The following is a 22,906-nucleotide window of genomic DNA, read 5'->3' as shown; positions in this document are numbered from 1 at the left end:
AAACAAACAAACAAACAAACAAATTCAGAAGCATGAAGTGTAAACTCTGACAAACGACAGACAGATGGCGCTGCAGAACATCACATCTTCACATTGCTGGCAGGCAGCGTGCTCTTATCCAGGTCATCAAAGTACGGGTGCACCATCGCCTGTCTGGCGGAGATGCGTTTCGGGGGGTCATAGATCAGCATTTTCTACAGGGGAGGAAAGGACCGTTTTATTTCGAAGGACTACACAGTCAGTTTCAGAACAATTCAGTCAAGCTACAGTATTTCAGACACGAGTAAACAGGTTCAAAAAAAAAAAAAAAAAAAAAAAGGGAAGCTGATCATATGACACCATGAGAAGCCCCACCCCACATCTTACCGCCAGCAGGTCAATCCCATTCTGATCCAGGTTCTTCACCATCGTTGACAGGTTCCCCGATTTCCACTTGGGGAACGTGTTCTTATAGTCAGGCAGTGACTCCACATCTGGCCAGATGTCATTGTTGGGCGTCCCCAGAGTCCTACAAAAGGAACATCAGTTTCTACACAAGAATATATGAATATTTAGTGATCTTGTACGTTGAGTGACGTCATTGTGTCGATTTCCCGCTGCTTTTACATTAGAGGTTTGGTGAAATCAGGTCTCATGCCCCCCGGCATCCTTTCATACTGTAAACACATTCTGGGAAAGAACAATGTTCTGAGTTCACCTGAAAATCCTGAAGAGCTGGTCGATTTCAGAGTCCCCATGGAAGAGCGGCTTCTTCGTAGCAAGTTCAGCAAAGATGGTCCCAATACTCCATACGTCCACCGGAGTGGAATAACGAGAAGCTCCCAAGAGCACTTCTGGAGCTCTGTACCACAGAGTCACAACCTATATACATACACACATATCTCAGAAGCCATGGCATGAAACCAGGAGCCAGAGTTCTCATATTTCACATTCCTCTGGAACAGATAGTGACTATAAGAATGCAGTGTGATTGGATTATGCACCCTAGAACCTTTCTACAGTCTGAAATAAAGCAGACAGAAGAGGGGTGTACCTCGTGTGTGTACACCCTCACTGGCACCCCAAAGGCTCTTGCCAGCCCGAAGTCTGCCAGCTTGATGACCCCTTTATTATCAATCAGCAGGTTCTGAGGTTTCAAGTCTCTATGCAGAACACGCCGGCAGTGACAAAACAAGATGCCCTCCAAAATCTGGTACAGGTAGCTCTGGAGAACAAAGACAAGAGTCCATCAAAACTAGTGTAGCACAGAGCTGCTATAAACCTGCAGATCAGGGTTCATCAGATCTTACTTTGACCAGCATAGGCTCCATGTACTGTCCAGAAGGTATGGAATCCAGGTATTTCTTCAGGTCCATGGACAGGAACTCAAAAACAAGGTAGAGTTTAGATTCCTGCATCAACACGTCCAGAAGCCTAAAGAGAACCAGGATGAGAGACGGGTGAGATTTGAGGAGGTAGGGTTTAAACTGCACATACTACTATCATGTCTGAGCAAGAGTGTCTCCAGGGGGACTGTCCTGGACACTACTGATCGTTAGTGGCTCAGGATAAGAGCGGTAAATGCGTGTCTGTGGTTCAAGCAGTCTTACCGCACAACATTGGGATGCTGAAGCTCCTTCAGCAGCGAGATCTCCCTCACGGCGGTGCTGGGCACACCCTCCTCCTCGCTCTCCAGGCGGATTTTCTTCATGGCCACCACCTGTCCTGTGGACTTGTGTCGGCCCTTGTAGACTACACCATACGTACCTGTGGAGAACAGAGAAGAACCAGAAGAGGGTTCCAAAAGGGTCAATCAAGCAAATAATAATAAAATAAAACGTCATGAAGGAAAAGCCTGTACTAACCTACTGGAAACCAAGTTAATCTAAACTTTCACACAAAGAAGCCATTTCCCCAAGTATTAAAAAAACACCAGCAGCTACAGATCACAATCATCACCGTAATCACCACGTTCTCGTTTTACCTTCCCCGATCTTCTCTATCTTCAGGTAGTCTTCCATCCCCAACGAAGGAAGCTGCAGAGATCATCAGTTCACTTGAATAAATATCCAGACAAATGACAGGAGCCTAGACGACGGCTCATCTCCACACAACACAACGCTTCGCTGAATGGTTTATAGTGAACTACCCGGTAATACTAGTAAATTTCTCTTCATGACGAACATTACAACTTCACTTACAAAACCCATTTCAACTCGAATCATTCATGCTTAAAAAAACAAATAAGATTAATTGCGACCGAATCATATAGGAATGAATTTAATACTCACCTCTTTACGGAGACTTTGGTCAACTTTTCTAATCTGAACCTAAAAGAACGAGCCTTTCTGCAGAGACTCCAGCTTTTAACTGACCGCGCAGACGCGTTTCAAAACGGACCAATCACGTCACCGCAGGGATTCGAAAGCAGCCAACCGGCAGGCGGCTCGCGGCAGCGGACCGCGGGGGCTGACGGGAGACCTGCTGTGGTTGGAGCGGCCCGACTGATCTGAAATCAGGCATTTGGAGGGAGTAATGTAATAAAACAACATCCGGTCACAGATGTCAGGTTATGCGGGTGACATCTGGGGAGACCGTGGACTATTCCCGCATGTTTTGTCCAGTCTCATTTACAGCATTTACCAGACGCCCGTATCCAGAGCAACTTACAATTAGTAGTTACAGGGACAGTCCCCCCCTGGAGCAACTTAGGGTTAAGAGTCTTTCCCAGGGACACAATGGAAGTAAAAAATGGTAGTTTGAACCTGGCTGTTCTGGTTCATAGGAGAGTATGTTACCCACTGGGCTACTAACACCCTCACGTCGATTCCCTCAACACAGACACCTCCAAACTGGACAACCATAGCCCAGTCGTGGCCCCCCGACGTCCCCAGACTCTCCCGCACCAGCCACCCCACTGTGCCGCACCGTAACAGACTGACTTCAGTGTCGGTGTTACGCGTAAAGAGCTGATTTTAACACCCGGTCCCGCTCAGGATCGCAGGAAAATTTACTCGATTACTGGCGAATTCTAACATTGCACTGCACTGTATATACACTCTTATGTACACTCTGTTTATAAGATTTAGATTTTTCGTCTATTATATTGTACTGCACATTGCTCATCTATACACACTTATAGACCAATGTACATTCATACATATATTTAATATTTATATTGTGTGTGTGTGTACATATATATATATTATTAACATATTCTACACCTTGTACAAATAACACTTACACACATCCTTACACATTGTTGTTGTTTTCTTCTACTCGGTACTTGCACAATAAATACGATTCTGATTCTGAATTCTGCTCAGTTTAGTATCAGAATTTACAATGAAATGTGTAAAAATCTTTAACACTGAGGTGAACTCACACTGCTAGTGAAATATGATTACACCTTATAGTTATTTCTACTCCAAATCTAGTTTACTAGTAACAGGTTAACGTGTAATGATGTATCGTTTTTTTTATTTCTCTGTAGTGTTAATATTTTTTCCCCTATTCATCTGATGAAAACAGTGTTCTGAGTTCTTATCAGACGGTTCTGTTTTTTTCTGATGTAACAGAGTAATGTGTAATGATGTATCTTTTTTTTATTTTTATGCCTATTGATCTGATGATGATACATTACTAAATGCCTGTGATGAAACCTGCATCATGTGGCATGTAGCTACTCAATAAAGTTGGTGTGATGGGTGAAATGCTGCCAACACGTCCCCACTACCAAAGAAAGGGACAGGAGGCCGAGTCCACTTTGTATATGAACCTCACAAACACTTATAGGGTGCAAGCAGACCAGACAACCCCCCCCAATGAACTTGCATCGTCATATACACAACAACACAACCAGGAAAAGAAGAGCACAAATTCCACTTCACACAGGGTGGTAGTAGCCTAGTGGGTAACACACTCGCCTATGAACCAGAAGACCCAGGTTCAAGTCCCACTTACTACCACTACTGATTGTAAGTCGCTTTTGATGAGGGCGTCTGATAAATGCTGTAAATGTTCACCCGAATCACAAAATCATGTGTGGAGCTGCAACAGGCGAAAGGCCTTTTGTCAAAAAACATTTGGCAGTCATTGAGGAGAGCAGTCAACTCTGGGTTCAAGAGAAGAAGCTAATAGTGATGGCACCGGGAGGCTGTATCTGTATCTGTGTGTGTGTCCGTGTGTGTGTGTATGAGAGAGAGAGAGAGAGAGAGAGAGAGAGAGAGAGATAACCAGTTCCTGTTCTGAGCAGCAGGTGTCAGTATAGGTTAGAAAGTGCCGCTCCCGTGGATCCGCCTGTCCCTTTGTGTGAACCTGTGCATCATGAGATGTGGCACAGAGAGACCGAGGGAGGTGAAAGATTAAATGTGTGTGTGTGTTTGAGTGTGAAAGAGACAGAGGGATGGAGAATGCCTGGTGAAAAGCTTTTGTCTGTTACAGCCACGCCCATCACCCTCCTGTTTAATAACACATTTTATAATACATTTATGTAATGTATATAAATAAGATTTGGGTTTGAATCCCCAATATTCTGCTCTTGATACTGTTATTGCAGATGATATTAAACTCTGGGTGATAGCAGTGAAACAGGGTGGAGAAACGGAGCTACACCTTCTCTGGAACACATATGGGCGGAGCACCTGTAAAATAACCATCCACATTCCATCCATTTTTCAACTTTTCCTCCCGTGTTTAAATGTAAGTTGAATGTGTGTGTGTGTTTTGGGCGTGGCCTTCAGCTCTCTTGCCCCTGTGCTTCAAGTAAACTGATCTGTTGACAGACATCTTGAGGAGGCTTCTTTTTCTGGAACAGCCCGAGGCTTGGTGGTCTGGACCTGCACCCCCCATGGGCATCTGAAGCTCAGAGTGTCACATTTAATAGAAGAGCCAGCGAGCAAACGTGCAAAAAACAGCAGCTAGAGATCTCCATACCTCCTCCTCATCCTCCTCCTCTTCGTCACTGGTTCTTCTGCTACCGAAAGCAGGTAGGCAGCAGAGGCTCCACTCAACAGGACCAGCCTCCTTCTCCACTTGATTTTTTTTCTTTTATCTTTTATTCTTTTTTATGTTTCCATTCCACCTCTTCTCATTTCCACCGCCCGTCTCTCTCTCTTTCTCTCTCTCTCTCTCACTCTCCACACCCTGAGAGAGATGGTGTGTGTGAGTGTGTGTGAGTGTACATAGAAGCATCAGTCCGTCTCTTTCCTCATTCACTCGATCACACACACACACACACACACACACACACACACACACACACACACTCAGAGGATAAGCAGTTTTTATTTCTCCTGGACTCTGGTGTGGATTTACAGAACAGAAGAACACCTTGGATGGCTCCAGCCCAGACTCTTCTTCTGCAATGAAGGGAATCTTGAGGAGATTCCAGCCGGAACTCCCAAAATGAGCGAGGAAGCCAAAGATAAAGGGAGCGGGAAAGCAGCGCACAGGAAGAAGAAAGGGAAGAAGGTAAGAGATTCACTGGAACTCACTTGTTGTGTCTGGAGCTCAGTCAGGAACCAGTCCACTCCTGCTGAGCAGGAGGTTCTGTTCTCATCAGACGGTTCTGTACTCTTTAGATGGTTCTGTTCTCTTCAGACAGTTCTGTTTTCTTCCGGTGGTTCTGTTTTCTTCGGATGGCTCTGTTTTCTTTAGGCGGTTCTGTTGTCTTCTAACGATTCTGCTCTTTTTAGATGGTTCTGTTTTATTCTAACGGTTCTGTTCTTTATAGAAGGATCTGTGTTCTTTAGGCGGTTCTTTTCTTATCAGACGGTTCTGTTTTTTTCTGATGGTTCTGTTTTCTTCAGACGGTTCTGTTCTCTTCCAACGTTCCTGTTTTCTTTAGGCGGTTCTGTTCTTATCAGACGGTTCTGTTTTTTCTGATGGTTCTGTTTTCTTCACACGGTTCTGTTCTCTTCCGATGGTTCTGTATTCATTAGGCGGTTTTGTTCATATCAGACGGTTCTGTTTTCTTTAGGCGGTTCTGTTCTTATCAGACGGTTCTGTTCTTATCAGATGGTTCTGTTTTCTTCTGATGGGTCTATTCTTTATAAACGGTTCTTTTTATGTGATGGTTCTGTCCTATTTACATGGTTCTGTTCTCTTTAGACGATTCTGTTTTCTTACCGTTTCCATTGATCTCTTTGTTCTGCTGCTTGCGTGACTGTGGGTTTGACCACACATAGCAGAGCAAACAGCAATTACACACAAAAGTGTGTGTTTATTTGTGTGTTTGTGTGTGTGTGTGTGATTTTCCATGATTGACAGAAGTCGTCCAGGCAGTTCTCTTCTTCTGCGTCTGCCTGGGGGGACGCAGCGCCTCCCTCTGTAATTAAAGGCGTGTAGAACCGCGCTCATCACAAGCCTGTGTGTGTGTGTGTGTGTGTGTGTTTGTGCATGTTTAGCTCAACTAAACAGGAGCTGAAAAGGCAACATGGACAGTGATGAGTCCCAGCCTAGGGATACCACCAAAGGTCAAAGGTCACATTTTAACCTTTCATTCTGTTCTAATTAGAATAGATTCTTAAGATTCCAACCTGTTGCTGACCCTGAAATAGTGCACGGTTCTAACAGAACTGTTCTTGTCACGCACTAACCGGTAAACCTCAGTACCTCTGGGTTTGTGTGGAGGGTTCTTCTCCTGGAGGCGGATTGTGGATGTTTGAGCTGAAAGGGCAGAGATGAATGTGATTTGGCTGCAGCTGCAGCCTCTCCTTCCACCGCGAATTCTGCTAACTGCGGCCAGAGCATTACTTACCGTTATTATGTTCTTAAGACCTTTACTGAAGCATGAAATTAGATTGCAGAAGTTCTGGTAAATTAGAATAAATTATTTTTTTAATATCATTAATAACTACAAATGGATTAACAGTTGAAGCTCATTAGCCAGATTAATTTTGAATGTTTAAATAAATATAACCAAACAGAACCAGGTCCGGTTAAATCAGTTCTAGCACTTGCACCCAGCCCAGTTCTCCTGTTCCTAATCGGTTTGGAATGTGATTGGTCGAAATCTTTAGACTCCACCCACAGCCACCAGGTAAACATAAACAAATAAAATCATGAGCAAAACTGCATCTGTCATCCGTTCGAGTCTGATATCTCACCTCTCTCTCTTCCTCTCTCTCTCTCTACCTCCCTCCCTCTCTCGTTCTCTACCGCTCTCTCTACCTTTTTCTCGCTCTCTCCCTCTCCTCCTTTCTCTCTCCCTCGGTCTCTCCCTCTCCCCTTTTCTCTCTCCCTCTGCTCCCCCCTCGTTCTCTCATTTTCTCGTTGGACGCTGTGCTCAGTAACGACTCCACACACAGTTTTCTGTTGTTTGCGCTGCACTGGGTTCATCTGCTGATATCTAGACAGCGTTTTCATATGAATCCAAGCATATCTGTGCCTGTGTGTGTCGTGTGAGTGTGTGTGTGTGTGTGTGTGTGTGTGGTCCAACATGGGTGCCGCTAACTGATAACCATGCCAGATGTGTTAATGATTGTAACCATGGCAACAAGAGGGTTCTCCTGCAAGACTGAGAAGCGCGAGACGAGTGAGAGGAGGGGGTAAAAGGGAGGAAAGGAGAGTCTGGAAAATGGGTTCATCATAGAAATGATGAAACAATATGACCTGGAGAAACATTTTAAAATGAAAAATAGAACAAACATTAACATGCAACTGTGTGGGGGTCGTGCCGACACTATTAAACTGTAATGATTAACCATGAAATTCATCTCATACAGATTATTTTAAAGAATTTCTACTGAATTCTAATTATCACTTCATGTTTAAGTTTTTGCTTTGAACGGGTTTGGTGACGGAAGTTCTTTTTGCTTCCAGTATTTCATTGCTGCGTGTTTTTGTACGCTGGATCCTGGAGACTCGGGAGAATGACCAGTTTGTGATCGTACGTGTGTGTCTACGTGTGTCGAGGATTAGGGTCTCTGGTGTTGTGTTGTTTCCGTTTGACAGCGCGGGGGATTAGAGCAACGCAAACATGAAGAGAGACACAGAACACACACACACACACACACACACACAGATGGAGGGGTTCTCTGCATGTTCCATGCCTGTGACAGCAGAGTGACGGGAAGGTGTGTCCTGTAGTCTGGGGACAGCGGGTTGGGGAATGGAGTGGAATCAGTACACACTGTGCTAATTCCAGCTCTGTTCTAAAATATTAACATTATTTGATCATTTTGTCAGTTAAATAAGACGAGATTCTTAATATAATTATTCCCTGTTTTACTGTCATCTTGAAATTAATGATCTAGTCACAGCTCCATCTGTTCTTCCTCGGTTTTCTTCGGCCTTCTGCAGATAAGCCGGTCTGGCGATTGCCACACAGTCGACCTGGTAAAAGTAATACACTGTCACCTGCATCCCCAGTGGCTGTGTTCACAGCTCCGTCTGGTTTTCTTCTCGAGGAATCCTCAACGATGCAGTGGTACCAACATGAAACGACATGCATCCTGGATTCTTCTCTGCCATACAGCAGGACAGAAATGATGCTAGTCAGACACGCGCAGCTCATATACAGAGTGTTCCAATACTCTAGTATTCCACTATTCTATCAACAGCCTGGGAGACTCTCCACCCTCATGAGCTCTGAGGTGATGGAGGTGCTGCTGACAGAACCTACCTCCCCATCAGCCATCATCTGGTACAGTCACAGGAAAATGTGCAAGGGAGCTTAACGTCCAAACGCGCAGCGTTGTGACTGATGGACGCTTTCCTCCCTGGGAGGCAGAACTGCAGCACAGCACTGGAAAGCACTGGCCTAAGACACCTGTCCTGCATATTTCACCCGAGAGGAGCTCGCTGATCCAGCACCTTATCTGCACGCCGCCTCAAGACTGCAGGCTCCCAGCGGCACCTTCTGCTGACCAGGGAGGAAGTTGCTGGGAGTTCACACCAGAAGTAAACTTTCATTTATTTCTCATTTACATTTGTCACAAGTATCTGAATGAAGTCATCCGAGACCCTGCAGAACCCCGCCCCCTAACCCCTTTACCACAATAGACAGGCCCCTGGAATATACAGTACAGGCCAAAAGTTTGGACACACCTTCTCATTCAATGTGTTTTCTTTATTTTCATGACCATTTACGTTAATAGATTCTCACTGAAGGCATCAAAACTATGAATGAACACATGTGGAGTTATGTACTTAACAAAAAGTGGAGACCTGACCTCCACAGTCACCGGTCCTGAACCCAGTCCAGATGGTTTGGGGTGAGCTGGACCGCAGAGTGAAGGCAAAGGGGCCAACAAGTGCTAAACACCTCTGGGAACTCCTTCAAGACTCTTGAAGCTCACCGAGAGAATGCCAAGAGAGTGCAAAGCAGTAATCAGAGCAAAGGGCGGCTATTTGGCCTGTACTGTAAGTGGAGCTTTGTTTCATTTGTTATGTTTATCATCAACTAAGAAGCATTTCATAAGCCAGATACCGGAAAGCGCCATTTGAGTTGGACATTCCAGTGTTGCTCACTCAGCATGTGTCCATTTTTACTCAAAGTAAAAATGCGACAGAGTGGCGTTAATGTCCACCAAACTGATGCCAGATCAGAAGCAATTGTTCAATATAGAACCAGAGAAACAGGATGAAGCATGCAAGAGTCCGACTGTAGTAGAAATAGAACCCTGTTTCAGGTTTCAGGAACAATACAAAACACTGTTCGATAGAAGAAAAGGTGGATGGACGGACACACAGCAGTTCACATGGTTCTGTTTCCCACTTCACATGCTCCGGCGCTGGCTTCTCCGGTGTCTGGAGAGGAATGTGACACGTGGAGGGCTGGAGAAGAGCTGAACTCGCTGAAGAAATATTTGCTACCCAAACGTTTCTCCGTTACTAACTATGGAATGTTAGAACTGATGGGCTTCTGCTCTCATTTTGTCTTGGCAGAACACACAGTCATTCTGTTGCCGTGGCAACTAACACAGCTGCTTTTTCATGTGGGCTTCATGTTGTTGACTAAGTTCACAAAAGGCTTTGTGTGGTTTGTATTTTCACATACCTGCCATGAATTTACATCTCAGAAGCTCTTCAACCATCAACCGCTGATGCTGGAGAACCTCCTGAGAGAGTGTTTCAGCCATCCAACAGGCACGATGAACGTCAATAATGATTCATCAGAGTGTGTTAGGGACAGGAATGGGGCCAGGAACCCCTGCTCTGCCTGATCAGACATCATCATATGTTTTCTGGACACTTCTGGAGTGAGCTTCTGCTCTCTGGTGCACACATTTGGTGACAGTAGAGAGCTTCACTGATCCTATCTGGGAGGAGGACATTTGTACGTCTGCATGAATGTAGATTGATTCACAGTCACATTTAATGAAGAAACATATTTATTTTCTGTTAATATTTGTATGTTTCAGTTAGTGTCTTTATTACAGGTAGATGTCCTTTGGTGCGTCTGCTTAAGACGATGCAGATGATGTAGTTAAGTTCGAATGTTCTACTCCTGCTCCTGTGTGTGGTGTGGGGAGTAAATGAGGGAGTGAGGGACTGAAATAGACTGAGAATATGAAGGCTGTTACATAAACGCAGTGTGGGCTGAGCACACTGATCACCTCTGATCACCACAATCAGTTTCAACTGTGCTCAGCAGCCTGCTTCAGAACCTTCTCCACACAACACTTTACTCATTAGGCTCTCCATCCATCCATCCACCCATCCATCCATGTGGACAAAGACGGGGTGCCAGGTTCACAACTTGTGGATGAGATCAAAAATTCTACTCTGGCCTTTATGATCTCAGTACATTAAACAGCTTGATGGACTGAAGGTCCAGTGTCCAGGTCCTACCTACAGGGCATCTGATCTGTTGATGACATGAAGTGAGAAATGAGCTGAAATGGATGAGAGGAATGGTGAAGATGCAGGAGAACAGTGACTGATTTACATTCACCGCTTTTATCACACGCTCTTATCCAGAGTGACTTACAATCAGTAGTTACAGGGACAGTGCCCTCTGGAGACACTCAGGGTTAAGTGACTTGCTCAGGGACACAATGGTAGTAAATGAGGTTTGAACCTCTTGCTTTGTGTTGTTATGTGAGTTCTTATGTGAGTGTGTTACAACATCAACAGCATTTATTTCGTATATAGCCCAAAATCACATACAGTATGTCTGAATGGGCTACTACTAGGCTCCTACCACCATTGATCCCTGTCGGTTTCTGGAGAGTCCACACTTATGTGGACAGAGTACACATAAATGAAGTGTAATAAAATGCCAGCATGGTGGTCAGTGACGGTGGCTCACAATCCCACCTCGGACGTTGTGTGTTTGTAATTTACCTGCATGTGTTGGCGCAGGTCATCTCCGGGTTCTCCGGTTTCCCCCCACCATCCAAAGTCAGGTATAACAGGTGGATTGATGACTCTGAATTGACTGTAGGTGTGTGTACTGTGGAAGGCTGGTCTTGGGATGGGCTCCAGCAGCTACGACTCTGAGTAATGGGACTAACAAAATCGAGTGTGTGAGTGATAGAATATTAAAATGGTGATGGAGAAATGATGTTATGGCCCCAACAGAACCTGCTCCCAGGAACCTTCATGAACTGTTATTTGTGCACCTTGGTAATAAGACATATTATTAAAGGCCATCAGATGGGATTAAAACATCTGATATTAATTCCTATTAAATCCTAATTAGCAGATTACCTCCTAATTACTGACTGATTTCAGATGGTGTCATGAATTTCCAAGTTTTTTTGCACCTTTCTTTCTTTATTTGTTCCCTGTGTCATTCTGTTTATTTACACATAGTTTATGGACATCAATAGTTTGTTAGTGTTTATTGGTTCGGTTATTGATAATATCTGTTGAGAATTTAATGTCCATTCCACCTTTAGAAATATTTCTACTAAGAAAATTAGAAAGTACTAATGAATTATTCAATACTTATTTCACCCGCTGTAAGTATAGATGGAGTGGGAGGAAGAGAGCGTGTGTGATTGCCATTTTGGAAGGTAGAGAGGGGGTTGCAAGCAGCAGGTTGTGTGTGTGCTCAGATGTGTGTGTCCAACCAATTTCCCAGAATATGCTTTCGGTTCCAATCTGCACACCTATTGTACCATAACAGTGGGCGCAGGTCTCACCAAACAGGGAATATTTTAGGTTCTAGGTCATTACCAATGTACATTTCAGCAGCTTCTTTTACATCTAATGGCATAATTCTAGCCAATCTGTAATGGATGAACCAGAACCTGGTGTTCAGTGAGGACAATGTGGGTTGGTGTGGTACCATCTGCCTCAGAGTGCAGCTCTATCTCTGTAGAAGATGCCAGATAGGATCCCAGTCTTCATCACGTCTGTCTGCTACTTCTGGAGAAGGACGTCAAAGACCTACATGGTACCTGAAATCTGCCATAAATTCACTCGGATTCTGAGATTCCCTGATTTTGACACATTCACACAGACACACTTAGGGCTGTAATCTGCTGTATGTGCTGTAGGTTTAGCACCTTCTAATCTCAGCAATGTTTCCACACCATCACCCAGTGCTGCGTCTCCATTCCCCACCAGGACCACCGTCCGCTGCACAAGAACCGAGCCAACATGGAGACACAAACACTGCTGAATATTCCACGCAGTGAAAATCATTTGAATTAACGGAGCCGCAGCTTACAGAGTCTGTGCGTGAGTGTAGAAGTGTGTGTGCGTGCATGTGTTTTTCATGGAAAATCCCAGCCGTCTCTAAGGGTTCTGTGACTGTTGCCATGGAGAGCAGATATGAGGTTCATCATTGTCCGGGGCGAGAGCAGGATGAAGGGATGACATCACCGCAGCGACGCTGCTATGTTCGTGACGCCGCCACGCTGCCTCTCCATCTTCTCGTCGTCTCCTCGCTGTCTGGGGATCAGGGGCATCATGGCCGCTGCTCTCCATCCGTAAACCAGCCCTCACTGACCAGACACACCAGCCCCAGATCCCTCAGCAAGCGCCACCAATCACGTCCGGCTGCAATCAGTGAAGGTGCTTTTATGGTTCTTCTGGAGAGCTGTAATGGGCTGATTTCCTCGTCGTGGTTGAGGAGGATTGATGGTGTCGCTCATTACCATCCGCCCAATCTCCACTGCGTTCCACGTTGGCGTGCAGCCTGAAGAACCAGCATCGTTTGGACCTTTTATCGCTCCTCTGTGTCTCTGCTGGAGAGTGTGTGGTTGGGGAATAATGGATTCGTTTCCAGTAAAAGCTGCTTCTCTGAATCAGAGGCGCTTGCTGTTCTCCTGCGAGTTTATTTATCAGGAACATGGACTGGTGGGACGCGTCCGCGTCACGCTTTGCTCCGTTACTTGCTGCTTCATCAACCCATGTCCTTGAATTAAGCAGCTCCAGCATCATCGTCATCAGCACTGTCTGCTGCACGATTCCATTCATTTACAGACACAAGCAGATGTGGTAGAACCATATTAGAACCGCGTTGTCATGGTGATCAGAACCAGAATGGTTCAGACCATCTAATACAGACTTTTCAAAATTCCTACACACACACACACACACACTCATGTGGAACTGATTGGACTGAGTAGGGAACGCCCCATACAGGGTCAATCTGTTCTGCTTCCCGCCAAGCACGGAGTGTGTGTGTGTGTGTGTAAGATTTATCATTTTCAGCTTTTGATTAATATTTTACTGAGACTGCGATGTGAGCCCAGTTCTCCTCGCCTCCTAATTCAGACGTGTTTTTGACAGCAGCCATTTTACCCGTGTGTGGTTGTGTGTGTGTGTGTGTGTGTGTGTGTGTGTTGACTTCCTGTGGTGGCTTCTGGAGAATGAAGACTCTTGTGGCGATGTGGGCGTGTTCGCTGTGTGACACATGCTCTCGCTCTGCCCCCGTGTGGACAGGCTGAGTAAAGACACTTTGTTCTGGTTTCATCCTGAGCCTTACTGACACACATCCCCCCTCTCTCTCTCTCTCTCTCTCTCTCTCTCTCACCAGCACACACACACACACACACACACACACACACACCAGTCCAGTTCCTCTAACTGGGTTAGTGCTGATGTGCCGTGGCCATTTTCTCCCCCCGTCTCCTTCCTGGAGGGACGTGAAACCGTGTGAGGGACGAATTCATGGTTTACATGGAGGGACGTGTGACACTGACCTGCTTTTCTAGAGTAAAAACCCTGTGTGCAGCTCTCACGATTGAAAATTTTTGATTTAAAAAAAACAATTAATATATAAAGAGTGCAGCGTCAGCAAGGACGTGACCTGGATGCACGAAGCTCATGAGTTTTACATGAAAAAGTCACTCTGGAGAGTCGCCGTGGCATGCAGACACACACACACACACACACACACACACACAGTTTCTCCACATCACAGGTGGGACGGTGGCAGGTTCTGAAAAATCATCATGTGCAGCAAAACATAGAATCGTTCATGTCTGCAGATTATTTTGTGTTATGAAATGAGCCAAAGGTCGGAGGTCATCTTTCTGACATTCTGCCCCTCATCGTCAACCTTTCACTAACCTAACCTTTCACCAAAACCTGACAGACAGATCGCACCCCTCCCTTTAACCTCTGACCTTTTCCCAAAGGGCATTTTTTTCGTTAGGACAAGCTGTGCAGCATGTTCGTCAGTAAAAACCCGCAAATTGTTCTCTAATACCGACAACATTCGGCCAGAACATTTAAAACCGTGAGGTCTGCAGCTGTGAGAGGCGGGTGACCCCATATCCCTGCTTCAGACACTGGAAGCACCCCGAAACGTGTTCGTTCCACAGAGTTCCTCACATTGCCTCTGATTAGTCTAATTAAGTGTGTCAGCGTCTGGCTGGAATGTGAACATTATCGGATTAACTATGAGCTTAAAAGGAGGAGGATAAAGGAAGTGATTTGGGAAGCATTTGCTGGGACTTGCCGGTTCAAATGTCGGCTTTGTGGAATCTTGGAATGTCCTCCTTATGTAAGATCACCTGCTGGTTACACTTTTAAGAAGGTTAAGCGTTTCTCTTGCTCTAAATTATACAGAAATATTATACCGAGATTGGAAGGCGCGTGAGCATGATCTTAACATTCAAAATTCCAGACGGTGAAATTGGTTTTTCCAAACGACCATCCTCTACATATTACCGGTGGACGATGATTTTTATAAAAACTCTGTTGATCAGAGACTATTTATTAAGAGATTTTCAGAAGGGGTTTGAGCAGAAGCTGCAGAGCCGCCAGGTGGCGCCAGAGGCTGTGACACAGTTCAGCAGCATCATGGAGACAAAGGAATAAAAATGAAATTAGATGAATGTGATGAAATACTCCAGAAAATGCCGGGATCTAGCAGCAGGAACCATGCCGATCATGTTCCTTTATTAACATCAGCATCGTCCACCCATCAGGAAACAGGGACAAATCTAAATTTGAGGAGGTCATCTGGTGAACCTAATGCCCTTCACAATTAAAAATGTTGTTTAAGGGTTTTATTCAGCTTGATATATGTTGATATATATTACTGAAAGTGGTTCTTTAGCACAACACACACTGCAATGTCTCAGCATTTAACCCCGCATCACCCTTAATGCGCAGCGTGTAGCCATGAAAGCGGAGTGTGGGGACGGTACCTTGATAAAGGGGACCTCAGTGGCACCTCGGTGATTTCATTAACAAGTCAGGTTTCTTACCTGCTAGGCCACCACTGCTGGCAACTTTGATCCATTCAGAAATCATCAAAACAAGATTCTTCATCTTCCAGAAAATTCAAGCAAATCCATCCATACAGACAATTCTGTTCTATCACAGATATGTTTTATAATAATTAGTTTTATATTGAAATGTCATTGATCGAGGATGAAAGATGAAGCCAGAATGCACCAGTCAGTGTGTGTGTGTGTGTGTGTGAGTGAGAGGACCTGCAGAACCTGTGGGTGTTCTTCTTAGAACCAGTGTATGGCAGATTATGAGAGTTATGATGTTTTTACTGAGAAATTGTTCTATTCTTGTTTGTTGACATCCTGTAAGACCACCAGACTGTGAACATTGACCCTGAAAATAAGTGTCCAGCAGTGCAGTGAGCGACAGATCCACTACATTGTGATCTTCGCTCCTGCTGCCACCCTGAACGCTACTATTGGTCTGCATCTGGCAACAAAACAGAAAAGTGACACTCAGCAGTAGCTTATGGGGCCGGTGCTCCACCCAGCATGGGGGTCACTGTCACTGTGAGTGGAAATAAACAATTTCACGCCTGTGTGTCGTTGTGGCAGGTGCCCTTGGTCTTTTCAGTCATTGTGTACATGAGCTCTCTGATCCTAGAGAGCACACACACACACACACACGCGCACACACACACAAACTGAAGGAGAGAAGGAATAAAACAGACAGGCAATTTCTCAGACGGCTCCATCTCAGGACCCACATTCAGGTGGACAGAGAAAAACATGGCTGCTGCATTTCATTGACACCAGCCAGTCAGCCATTGTTAACACACACACACACACACACACAAATAAAGAATGGTGGTGTTTGTGAAACAATCAACTTCTTTTTCAGTAGAAATGAGAGCAGCTCCTCCTGATAAAGATCTGGGATGATGAGGATGATGAGGATAATGGACGCTGTGTTTGCTGGCTGCCGGGGACAAAAGTAAATAAATGGACCATTAATGTGGGCGGAGCTTTTGTCCGTTCCTCAGCTCTGCAGACCCCAGAACCGAGGAGCGAGATGTAATCTCCACAAAATCGCACCTCCCCCACCACGTCCCGTCACCAGGCACTCCCAACTGGTGGGGGTAGCATATAGGAACACACACACATGTCCCTCCCTCTTGCCAGCTCACACTATACTCATTCTCACATTCATTCTTCCTCTGCTGCTGTTGACACACAAATACACACACACACACATATATACACAATCATAGACCCACACACTCATACACAATCATACACACACACACAATCATATGTACACACAGACACATACACAATCATACACACACAGACACGTACACTGAAGGTAGGCACAGGTAGGACCTGTGAGTGGATGGGCAGAAAGAAAACGTGGTTTCCGTAGTAACCGGGTCTCTCCTCCCTCCTCCTCCCCCTCCTCCTGCTTCCGCGTCTGGTGATGCTGGTGTCACCATCCAGCTCTCCCTCCTCCTTCCCTCTCTCCTCCTTCTCTCCTGTCCTCCTCTTCTGTCCTCCCCTCCCGTCTCCACGAGGCACTGTGAGATCAGGACATCTTCTCTCATCATTTTGCTCCTCTTCTTTTCCTCTGGCGGTCTGTATGAAGATCTGTGGATTTCTAGCAGCTCGCCTGCTCCTCTCTGAAGACGGACAGCCTTCCTTTCTTCATTCCTTTGGGCATCTACTGGGTCACCTGACAGGCTGGAATAACAGGATTTCTCCCGGCTTTGGGAATTGTGCGCTATGGCTCATGCTGCGTCCCAGCTGAAGAAGAACAAGGATGTGGATGTGAATGCCATCGAGGATGAGAAGGAGAGGAAGAGGAAGAGCAGGAAACACTCACGTGAACAAAAGAAAAAGGTAGCAGGCAGCACTGGAGCATGACTGTGGCTCTCTCACTCACACACACACACACACACACAGCTGTGTGTGTCCGCTCTTTTTTGGACATGGCAGGATGCTGTGTGTTCAACAGTGTACGTGTGTCTGTGTGTTTCATAATGCATATGAATGTGATTTATTGATATGTGTGCTGCCCAGTGTTCAGTAATGAAGGGGGGGAACATCAGCTCAGCTGCTGTATGAAGGAGTCAACGTTCTGCTGAGGTTCTTGTGATCCTGACACTGAACACAGTTCAGTGTTGTGTGGAATATATTTATCTGCCACTGTGTGTGTGTGTGTGTGTGTGTTTATTATCTCTGGGTTTTTGAATGTGATGGACTCAGGTTTCATGTTTGCTCTGGATGGATGGATGGTGCATTGATTGTTCTGTAGATGGGAGATGTAGAGAGCAGGGAGAGCAGGAACACCAGAGCTTCAGACACTGCTGCTGAACAACACAGGTGTAGAGACCCTTTGTGAAGGAAAACTGTATTGTCTCTCTCTATCTCTCTCTCTCTCTTACACACACACAGATACACACAAAGAGAGGCTTCATACTCTGCACTCAAGCATGTCATTGTTAATTGGATTAATACTGGTAGCATCACGCACACACACATTGAGATCATGTGTTTGGAAACACCATTTACCATTTACAGGAAGAACAGAGTAGAAGTCTATGGGCTCTTCAAATGGCCCATTTAGAATAAATGACCAAACTAACAAACAAACCAGGACAATAAAACTGTTATACACCGTGTAGAATATGAATATTATGTAATGTAATGTAACATAACTCAATGGAGTGAAAAATAACATCCACACAGAGTAACAGCATAACACAACATAACATAACACAACATAACATAACGTAACACAACGTCACACAACATAACGTAACACAACGTAGCACAACATAACACAACACAAAATAATGTAACACAACATAACACAACATAACATAACGTAACATAACGCAACACTTAACTCAATACAGTCAAAAATACTGTAAGTGTAACACAATGTAACATAAAGCAATGCAACAAAACGTAACTGTAAGAGCCAATATAGGGTTAATGGTGTCATTCACTTGGGGTCCACTAGGTGCCAGTAATGTCTGTAGGTGGGAACTCACAACCAGGTGGCAGGTGTTGTTGGGTGGACCATTACACTCTTTTAACCACTTTTAAAATCATTATCGTTCCCACTGACGATCACACTCTTCTGCCACCATAATCGTAATTGCTAAGTTTGAGTTTGTGGACAATAATTTTAGTTGTATTTCGACAGAGATTGGACACTTTGTGCAACAATAAATACTTTACCTTATTTACATTAATGATGCACTGTGCTTATTAAACTCACCTATAGTAACACAACGTAATGTAATGTAACGTAACACTGCCCAGAGATCCGTCACCCCTGCCAATCTTTATAACATACACAGCACAAACCTCAGGTAAGACTGTCATTTGTTAATGTATGGGGTGGTAGTAGCCTGGTGTGTAACCTGAAGACCATAAAGTCACAGGTTCAAAATCCACTTACTACCATTGTGTCACAATCAACTCTCCCTGTAACTACTGATTGTAAGTCGTTCTGAATTATATCATTTTTTCCTATCACAACTTTCATGTTTTTTTCATGTTGTTTGTGGAATTTGATCTCCTGGTTTATCAGAACAAAGACCAGGCCACCAGTGTGGCACCCCACAGCCACAGAGGCTGGAGCTCCAGTCTGGAGATTGATTCTGATGAATCAATAGTAATCAGCGGTGTGGTCTGACCTGAACAAATGGAGATGGCGTCTTCCTGCCTCCCTCTCTCCTGCTCTATACATCCCAACCATCATCTGTTCTGTCCCTCTTCTTCTTCATCCCCTGTGATTAACGTTCCTGTTCGTACCACTTTGCTCCTCACTGCTATTGATGAGTGAAGCGTTTTAGGAGGGCAGGGGGAGGCTTGTGTTCCACCATAAAAATGCTCCTCCATCTTCCTTCTACAATGGACCATTCAGCCGGGACCTTTTGTCATTGTCAGAGTCATGAAGTTGCCTGGTGCAGTTCTACGCCCTGATGTTCTGCCAGGAACAAACTGGACCATCTATCAGGTGTCTAAGCTTCAACTGTCTTCAAATGACTGGACTCTTTGACAATGGGGTCTTTAGTCTTCTTCCCAGCTCTGCACCTTAAGAACCGGGCGGCATGTTCCATGTAGAACCAAAACTCTACATCTAGCTCCATATAGGGATATGCAGACCCCATGTCCCATTTGGTGAGAGTGGGAGAAGAGGCCGTGTATGAAGCAGCAGCAACGTTACAGCATATCCAGTGCAACCGTCTTATTAAAGCACTGATGAGATTAAAGAAGATGGAATGGACAGGTCATTGCTAGGTCGACATTAGGAACCCGTCTGGTGTAAGAGTCTAGGGGCTGGTGTGTGTGAGCTGTGAGCTGAGTGAAATCCCAGAGGTCAGAGTCACTTGTTGTCATTGCAGGGTATGTTGGGACAACTCTGCTGCTGATGAACATCCCTGGAGGTTCCTCAGCTCCTGTTCCATCCTGGATCATCAATCAGGGGTTCACTGGTTGAAAGGATGGTTGTACGGCATTTCAGACTGACTAAAATTTCATCTTCAGTTTTCAGCTTGGTACTGAACTTGGTGGAGGTATTGGTTGCACTGGATGTAATTAAATATTTGTTGCACATTTGCATATTTAATCTTGATCTTATGGAAGGTGTTTTAAAAACATATGAAACTGGTTATTTACAGTCAATTATGCTGCAATAATGTATCAGTAAACATAGATATAATGTATCACCTTTTTTTCAGAGAAAGCTCTGTAACTGTAGTAACATGGTGCCAGACCAGCAGGTCAGTTGTAGAAGTAGCTTCTTAAAATAAAATATCATTGAACTGCAATATGTTAAGCTATAAAGATAGATAGATAGAGAGAAAGAGAGAGAGAGCCTCTGCATGCCCTCACAAGCTTCTCTGATTTCAATGGTTTAATAATTGTGATGGTCTTAATGGCCTGGTTTGGGCTCTTTGTTATGTTGTTCTTCGTATGTGAACTGAACACAATCTATTGAACTGCGTGCGTGTGTGTGTATGCACGTGTTTGTGTCACAGAGGGGGTGTGCAGACAGATGGCCTTTTCCTCTGCTCTTGTCTGCTCTTATGTCTCTGCCAAATGCTGATCAGAAAATAAAAATCTGTGTAATTCAGCCCTCAGTACCCATTTACACCTCTTACATACACACACACACACACACACACACACACACAGATTCATTCATTTCTGTAACTTTAAATACAGCATTTTGTTTCTAAAAACATAGGTATTCATTTTATTTTATCTCTTATAGATTCTCATTGATGTAAAATAAATAAATATCAAATAAATATCAAAACCACCTTAATAAATGGTTATGTGTGTGTGAATGTGTGCATGCATGTGCATCATATGGAATGTGGTCCTTGTGTGTGATTTAGTCAGATTGGTCCTAAAATTCCAGATGTGAAATGAGCACAAACACACACAGCTATGTTTCTGTCTGACAAGGACTCACATTTTAGTGCCACAGAGTGTAATAAGACCCAGGAGATGCAGTGATGACATCCAGGTGTGCCATCTGTGTGGTGTGTGTGTGTGTATGTGTGTGTGTGTGTGTGTGTGTGTGTACGGGGGGGGTTGGGGGGGGAGGCTCTACTTTCCCCATAGTCAGCTGGCGCTGAAAGAGGAAACTGGCTGATCGCCTTGATCACTACAACCCCACGTTCCAGAAAACTGTCCAATCAGCTTTATTCTGGCCCAGTGACACTGGACATTCGCCCAATAAACTGCAGCTGTCCATTTCTGTTCTCTGTTCTATCAGCTGTACTACAGCAGGTGAAGAGCACAGAGCCTGCTCCATGCTGGCTGCTCTGCCATGTTCCTATAAATCGGTTAAGTTGTCTTAACATCATCGGTAATTAAGAACTTTGAGCACAAAATTTGAATTCAAGTAATTAAAAAAAAAATGTGAAAGAGCTGGATTTTTTTTTTATTCTTCATGTTGAAAATATGAGCCATTAATGTTTAATGTTGCTTAGATCTGAGATGGTTTTGCGTTTATGAAGCTGCTGGTCCTATCGGTGTAAAAATAACACCAGTGTGACATCCCTGGAATACTGAGAGCTGGAGAGATTCACAACAATTCACAGGCAGCAAGGGCTGGTTGGACAACGAAGGTCTTGTGCTTTTGTGGTATCTCTATTCTGCGTCTCCTGCCATCCAGTAGTTCTGCTCCCTGCTTTCCGTTTGGCAGAATACACCTCAGTTTATATCGCACTTACAATCATACATACAATACTACAACACACACATACACACACACACACGCACACACACACACACATCCTGAGATGAGCACTGTCCTCTGAAAGCAGGACCTCAATATAAATTTTTTAGTTTGCACTTAGTAAACACCCCAAGCAAAAGTTAAATTCAGCAACATGAAGAACATTGAACTCCGTCTAAAAATAATCACAGCCCAGGAACCTAGACATCATTGGGATTTTGAGAAAAACTATTAATGCAAAGATGTGGTTATCGGGGTATGGGTAGTCTTACATAGTGGATAAAACATGAACGGGGAGACAATATAAAAAAAGGTTTAACATTTATTAAAGACGTACATTAACACTGAATCATACAGACAAAAGCGGTGTGTGTACTCTTTGTAAGGTGTGCCATTGGTGGAGTAAACTTCCTATGGGTTGGGTCTTCAGGTGGATGTGGAGAAATGTTGGGTCGTCAGGTGGATGTGGAGAAATGTTTGGTCGTCAGGTGGAGAAAAGTTGTGTCATCAGGTAGAGGTGGAGAAATGTTCGTTCTTCAGGTGGATGTGGAGAAATGTTGAGTCATCATGTGGATGTGGAGAAATGTTGGGTCTTCAGGTGGAGCTGGAGAAAAGTTGGGTCATCAAGTGGAGCTGGAGAAATCTTGTGTCGTCAGATGGAGCTGGAGAAATGTTGTGTTGTCAGGTGGATGTGGAGAAAAGTTGGGTCGTCAGGTGGAGAAATGTTGGGTTGGCAGGTGGAGAAATGTTGGGTTGGCAGGTGGAGGTGGATAAATTTTGGGTCGGGAGGTGAAAAATGTTGGGTCGTCAGATGGAGGTGGTAGGGTGGTAGTAGCCCAGTGGGTAACACACTCGCCTATGAACCAGAAGACCCAGGTTCAAATTTTACCTACTATCATTGTGTCCCTGAGCAAGACACTTAACCCTAAGTTGCTCCAGGGGGGGACTGTCCCTGTAACTACTGATTGTAAGTCGCTCTGGATAAGGGCGTCTGATAAATGCTGTAAATGTAAATTTAAATGTAGGTGGGTCGTCAGGTGGAGGTGGAGAAATTTTGGGTCGTAAGGTGGATGTGGAG

At 44.7% G+C, this 22,906-nt stretch overlaps 2 protein-coding genes across 3 annotated transcripts in view; one reads left to right on the top strand and one right to left on the bottom strand.

Moving 5' to 3' along the window:
* Positions 1-66: 66 nt before the first annotated feature.
* cdk1 (cyclin dependent kinase 1) lies at positions 67-5,186 on the bottom strand. 2 transcript variants are annotated; one of them, XM_028966275.1, is made up of 8 exons: positions 4,915-5,186; positions 1,964-2,015; positions 1,590-1,746; positions 1,290-1,413; positions 1,034-1,204; positions 698-861; positions 367-508; positions 67-194 (listed from the first exon to the last, which is right to left on the bottom strand). In XM_028966275.1, the coding sequence occupies exons 2-8, from the start codon at positions 1,998-2,000 to the stop codon at positions 81-83; spliced, it is 909 nt and encodes a 302-aa protein (XP_028822108.1). In that variant the 5' UTR covers positions 2,001-2,015; positions 4,915-5,186; the 3' UTR covers positions 67-80. The 2 variants fall into 2 exon arrangements, with proteins under 2 accessions (XP_028822108.1, XP_028822107.1); XM_028966274.1 differs by lacking the exon at positions 4,915-5,186 and adding an exon at positions 2,271-2,761.
* An 11,228-nt stretch (positions 5,187-16,414) lies between these two features.
* Positions 16,415-22,906, top strand: part of LOC114774354 (ankyrin-3-like) — a 30,571-nt gene continuing 24,079 nt past the window's right edge. Inside the window, 1 exon segment of the mRNA XM_028966276.1 lies at positions 16,415-17,462. Within this exon segment, the coding sequence (XP_028822109.1) occupies positions 17,346-17,462 (117 nt within the window). The 5' untranslated portion in view covers positions 16,415-17,345.

The sequence above is a fragment of the Denticeps clupeoides genome, unplaced genomic scaffold (genome assembly GCF_900700375.1).
Source record: "Denticeps clupeoides unplaced genomic scaffold, fDenClu1.1, whole genome shotgun sequence".
Lineage (NCBI taxonomy): Eukaryota > Metazoa > Chordata > Actinopteri > Clupeiformes > Denticipitidae > Denticeps > Denticeps clupeoides.
This window is presented reverse-complemented; position numbering and strand designations above follow the sequence as displayed.